At 24.7% G+C, this 6,035-nt stretch overlaps 3 protein-coding genes across 3 annotated transcripts in view, besides 6 other annotated features; 1 reads left to right on the top strand and 2 right to left on the bottom strand.

Annotated features, from left to right (window-relative positions):
* Positions 1 to 138: a microsatellite.
* Positions 139 to 151: 13 nt separating this feature from the next.
* Positions 152 to 2,798, bottom strand: EDI_197320 (uncharacterized protein; the record flags this gene model as incomplete). Its single annotated transcript, XM_001739780.1, has 2 exons — positions 152 to 217; positions 321 to 2,798. 2 exons carry the CDS (start codon positions 2,796 to 2,798, stop codon positions 152 to 154), a joined length of 2,544 nt encoding a protein of 847 aa, XP_001739832.1.
* Positions 241 to 311: a microsatellite.
* Positions 383 to 457: a sequence feature (AT_rich).
* Positions 1,070 to 1,107: a sequence feature (AT_rich).
* Positions 2,799 to 3,542: 744 nt separating the features above from the next.
* Positions 3,543 to 3,584: a sequence feature (AT_rich).
* Positions 3,585 to 3,882: 298 nt separating this feature from the next.
* EDI_197310 (uncharacterized protein) lies at positions 3,883 to 4,704 on the top strand (the record flags this gene model as incomplete). The annotated part of the gene is made up of 1 exon (XM_001739779.1): positions 3,883 to 4,704. One exon carries the CDS (start codon positions 3,883 to 3,885, stop codon positions 4,702 to 4,704), a length of 822 nt encoding a protein of 273 aa, XP_001739831.1.
* Positions 4,273 to 4,311: a microsatellite.
* Positions 4,705 to 5,051: 347 nt separating the features above from the next.
* EDI_197200 (uncharacterized protein) overlaps positions 5,052 to 6,035 on the bottom strand; it is a gene marked incomplete at both ends in the record, with an annotated part of 1,092 nt that continues 108 nt past the window's right edge. The window contains one exon of the mRNA XM_001733435.1: positions 5,052 to 6,035. This exon is cut by the window's right edge and continues 108 nt beyond it. Within this exon, the coding sequence (XP_001733487.1) occupies positions 5,052 to 6,035 (984 nt within the window).

Raw genomic sequence — 6,035 nt, 5'->3', positions numbered from 1 at the left:
TTTTCTTCTTTACTACTTATTTGTATTTTCTTTTTTTCTTTCTTTTCATTTCCAATACATATTAATTCTCTGATTTCTTTATTTACTTCAATTTCTTCTCCTTCTCCTATTTCTATTTCTTTTTTATTTGTTATTATTCCATCTCCAAGTGTTATGAATTTGATATTTGATTGTGAAATTTTAAATATTGTTGTTGTTTTCTCTTGTTCTTTCTTTTCTTTGCGTTTTATAATGTAATTAATCATTATTATTATAATTATAATTATTATAATGATGATAATAAGTATAATGATGATAATTATCATTATCATCCACCATACAATTTCTTTATTACATTTTGTTCCTTCTTCATTGATTCCATACCAAAATGAACATTTTGAACATTTATTATTTTTTGTTTCTTTACATTTATTAATATTTGAATAATGAATACATTCTTTATTTATTATTATATATTCATCTTCACATGTATTACATTCTTTCTCATTTAAACATGTTATACATTTATTTCCACATTTTGAACATTCTTTATTTATTAAATAATATCCTGTTAAACATTCTCTACATCCATATTCTTTATCTATTTCTCCTTTACACCCTTTAATTGTTGTTGTTGATTTACATATTCCTGTTGAACTCATAAAATATCCTTCTCCACATATTATACATTTATCTTTTTGATTACATGTTAAACATTCTTTTTCACATTTTGAACATCCTTTTCCATTTCTATAATATCCTTTATTACATATTCCACATCCACTTCCATCTGGCAATATTCGTAAACATGTTCCATTTAGTTCTTCATTTGATTGACATGTTTTATCATTTCTTAAATATTTATCATTAGAACAACTCATACAATATGTAGATGTTCCATAACATGTTTCACATTTATCATCACATTTTAAACATTTCATGTCTTTTGTTAAATAATATCCTTCTTCACATCTTTTACATCCATATGTATTTTGTTCTTCACAATATTCTATTTTTGTATTAATACATTCTCCCTTCAAATTAGGTGAATATGTATTTAAACATTCAACACATTTTCCATTAACATATGATTTATTTAAACAATATTCAATATTATTATTATTATTACATTTTCCATTTTGATCTTTTATCATATCTTCTTCACATGTTTTATTTATACATTTATTATTATCTAAATATTCTTCATATTTACATTTTATTTCAATATCATTTGTTTGACATATTTCTGATTTTGAACATTCTATACATTTATTATTATTGATGTATTTTCCATTTTCACAATATATTTCTTCATTCTTTCCATTTTGATTCTTTTCTTTAATTGAACATTTTCCATTATTTAATGTATATCTATTTGAACATGATACACATTCATTTCCTTCATAATAACATTGATCTTCTTTATCTCCATTACATTGATTATTTTCTATTTTATATCCATTTGAACATTTTAAACAATAATTTCTTTCTGATTTATTACATTTATTATCAATTTCTTTACACTCTCCTTTTTCTTTAATAAATCCTTCTTTACATTGATAACAATATGTTTTATATCCTACAATACAATTATCTGGTAATAATTGACATTCTTTATTTGAATTTAAATAATATCCTTTTTCACATTCAATACATTCCTGTATTTCTTGTTTATAAATCATTATATTACAATTCTTATATCCAATACTATCTAATGTTATTCCATTCATTCCAATAATCATTATTTGACTTTTCTTTGTTGATGTTGTTTCTAAAAATTCAACTTTAGTTAAATCAGTTAATGGTTTTGAAGAAGAAATAATTACTGTTGAAATTGATTTATCATTATTTTCTACTTCTTTAATTGATGTTGTTCCTTCATTTGATGTTTCAATTGTTAAACTAAATTCAATTCTTTGATATGGTTCTTTCTTTCTATAAATATTGAATGTTGTTTGATTTGATGATTCATATTTTAACCATTGATTAGGATATGTATATACTTTATGAATATCTGTTCCATAGTTATTTCTAATAATATAATTATTTGTTGATAATGCCATGTAATAATTATAATTAGGTAATAAAGACATAATAATAGTAACAATAAATAAGTTGAAATCATCTTCTTCATCCTTTGTGAATGAACGCAAACATTTTGATGTTGCACTATGAAACTTAATATTCTTAATACTAAAATAACGAACCATTCCACCACATGTTTGATTGAAATAATCATCACTTGATGAAGTTGATGTTATTTGATTGATTGTCCCTTCATACGATGATATTAAATAACGAATACCATCACTAAACGGTAGTTTTAACATAGTATTAGTTGAAGAGAAATAAGTGCGTTGAATAGGTAAATGATAATTAAATTTAACGTCATCATTTCCATAAATCCACAATGTATCAACGTCTCCAATTATTTTTGTTGGACTGTTTCCATTACAAAAGTTTAATTGGATACCTCCAAATAAATAATTATTGTCTGTTAAGTAGAGCTCAAAGTTTGTTTCAATATGATTAAAATTAATTGAATATAGATTATTCAATTTTTGTTTTAGTTGAATTACAACTTTATTTGCTTGAAATGTTTTGTCTGGTGAACCAAATTTAACAAATGAATAAACACTATATATGTCTATAATAAAAGATGAGTAATTAGTATAATCTCCAACAAATTCTAGATTTTTTATTGTTGGGTCAATACATGAAGTGTTAGTATATAATATAATATCGTTCTTCTGTTCTTTTAAACAATAGTAACCAAAACAAATAGAACTAAACAAAAAAAGAATAAAAGTATTCACCATAACTGAATATTTTAGTTTTTTTCAGGAAATCAGTCATAATAAGGGTTTCTGACATCACATTTTCAATTATCTATTTTTATACTACGATTCAATCATTTTTCAACATTACTATAAAATATCTTTTAATTAAAGAATTTCCCATACACCTTTTTTCCTTATTCATTTATCAAATTAAACCATGACTCTTTTGGATATTTTTTTTAAAAAAAGTTAATTGAATCTTTTATATGAGTTATTCTAATATGAAAAATATTATCCAGCATAATCTTAAATAAACTAATCTTCTCTGTAATGGAACGATTAAAGAATTTCTTTGGTTTTATCATGAAAACTGTAGACTAAACTCTTCCTCTACAAAGAAGAACCAAATTTTTGATATTTATGAAGAATAATACCAATGATTAAAAATATGAAAAAAGGAATAATATTCTGTAATAGTTCAAATAGACATTATCATTAAAGTTCGTTCAAATTACTCATAATAAATTTAACCTATTCAATTCAAAATATTTAATAAGATAGATGAAACTCTTTACTTTTTGTTACTTTTCTTAATTATCAATTTGAATAATTTTGTGTAATAAAAATGATTACTCAAGTGGTTGTCTTTAAAAAAAGAAGAAAAACAGATCAATTGAATAACAAAACACTGACACATTCTTGTTCTATCTCGAACATACCTTGTTCTTTCTTTTTGTTTAGGTTTTATTTGTTTATGTTATTCTAAGTATTTTACTAGTGTTCTATATTATAATTCAGTATTTTTATTTTATATGTTTTAATTAACGATTATTTAAGTTGGTTTAACTATTTCTTGAAAGTTTTCAACAACTGACAATCTGGGATTAGTGTTTTGTTGATTGATCGTCATTCATATTTAACAGTATGTTAATTGTGCTATATATAACATTCCAAAAAATTTAAGTGAGTTCTACTCTCTTACAAATCTCTGTTTCTTGAGAAACCATTATTCTATGGACTGATAAACAATAAACAGCTAAGAAAGGGTAATAACTTTTATTTATTTTTTAGTTAAGATTAAAGAATAAAACTAGAAGATAGAAAACAAAAATCTTAATAACAAATGCCACAAGAATTTGTGTTATTACAATGTTTTTCTTGTAAAATGTTTCAAGTGCATATTAAGAACAAACTGAAGAAATTTCAATGTAAAGTCTGTGGAGAAAAACAATCATACAAACACATATTTGGTATATCTAATCAAGCAAAAGATTTAAGAACGTTATGTGGAGAGTACAACGAAAAAAGGATAGTAGAAGAAGAAAATGATATTCAAAAGAAGGTGGAACAAAGAGAACAAATAAATGAAGAAGAACAAAATAATGTTTGGTATCTCCAAGAAGAGAATGAACAAAAAAACCAACAAAAATCAGAACACTCCATGTGGAAAGAATTTGATATTGAAGAAGAAGTTGAAGAAGGAGATTTATATCAAAAAATGATTAAACCCTTTGAAAAGAAAGATGAAAAAAAGAAAAGAAAATATAAAAAATCGTTTAGTGATATAGAAAAACAACAGAAACAAATAGAAAAACATTTAACAACCACAACACAATCATTAAAGCCTCCCAACAAAAATGAAAGAGATGATGACATAAACGATGTTGATGAATTGTTAGCATTATTTGAGGATGACACTACAAAAAAAGTAAACAACGAAAATGTTCAAGAAAAAAAAAACATTCAAAAACCTTTGTTTTTAAAGAAAGAAGAAAACAAACAACCTAAGCCCTCAATCAAATTGAGTACGTTTTTACAAACATTAAAACAAAACGAAAGCCAACCTCCAGAAGATGATGAATTTCTTTTTGGAGGTAATGACCAAGAACAAGAAGAAGAAGAAACTATAAAAAAGAAAACAGTATCAGAGTGGGACGATTTCTAATATAGTGACTTTATATTTCTTCATTTTTATATTTTCTTCTACTTCATAGTTCTTGTTCATTAAAGAAAAGCATTAGCAAACAACTAAACAATAGTCAAACTTGTATTAAAATCCTTTTTTTACCTGTGCCTAAAAAGAATTCTGTCAAATTTCTTCAATGAATTTGTTTTACAATGACTTTCATAACAAGAAGTATTATGAGGTATCAACAATTATACTCTTTTGTAATATTTCTAAATAAATAAATACTGAGACTTGTTCTAAATCTTGATGCCAACAAATAATACACTTTTGTTAGAGTACCTTAAATGAAAATATCTTCTTATTTTTTATTTTTTAAGAAGTTTTTAGCACAACAACAACTTATTCCTAATTTTCATTTTTATTCCAACAAACTTAAGAATTGATTCACCATCTGGGAATTTTATTGAATTATATGGATCTTTACTTATCCAAACTTCTAACATACAAATAGCAAATGAATATACATCTGATTTTAATGTCATTTGTTCATTAACTTCTTCTTTTTGTTGTTCTGAAATGATAAGTTTATTTAAGAAGATGTATTTTGAAATAAAACCAATAAGTAGTAATAGCCAAATGAATATCCATATGATAATTCCACCTATAAATATTATTAATGATACAATAGATCTTCGTACTCTTTGACACCCTACTGAATGTGCCTCAAACCATCCAGCTTGACATTCACATTCATAACAACCTTCTCCACCATCACATTCTTCACCTTCATCAAGTACATTATTTCCACATTTATTACTTAAACAATACATTCTTGGACTTTCATAAGGACGATATCCTTCAATACAAACGCAATGGTGACAACCTTCTCCACCATCACATTCTTCATAATCATTAATTACTCCATCTCCACAAGTTGGAACAGCACAATTAGTTACACCATTGATTGTTAATGGAATATATCCATCTTCACATGAACAGGTAGAATAATCACAATTTGGGTCAATATAATTATTTCCAGAAACTTTTTCACATTCTTCACCTTCATCTTTTTTTCCATTTCCACACAATGAACAACTATCTTGTTTTAAAACATATCCATCATTACAAATACATGTTTGAGATACTTTATCACAAACACCATTTCCACCACAATTATATGGACATAATGTTGTGATAGTTAAATTAAAAGCTGCATTATTATCAGTAATAACACCAGCAAAAATAAAATAATCATATTGACTTGATAATGTTACCATCATTGAAGCATGATGACTTCCTGGTTCAGGACATCCTTTAACATCATATCTTTCACAAACAGCATTTGTTATATGATTTTTAAAATTATA

The sequence above is a fragment of the Entamoeba dispar genome, genomic scaffold (assembly GCF_000209125.1).
Source record: "Entamoeba dispar SAW760 scf_1105229462403 genomic scaffold, whole genome shotgun sequence".
Lineage (NCBI taxonomy): Eukaryota > Evosea > Mastigamoebida > Endamoebidae > Entamoeba > Entamoeba dispar.
The sequence above is the reverse complement of the archived record's forward strand: the minus strand, read 5'-3'. Positions and strand labels throughout refer to the sequence as shown.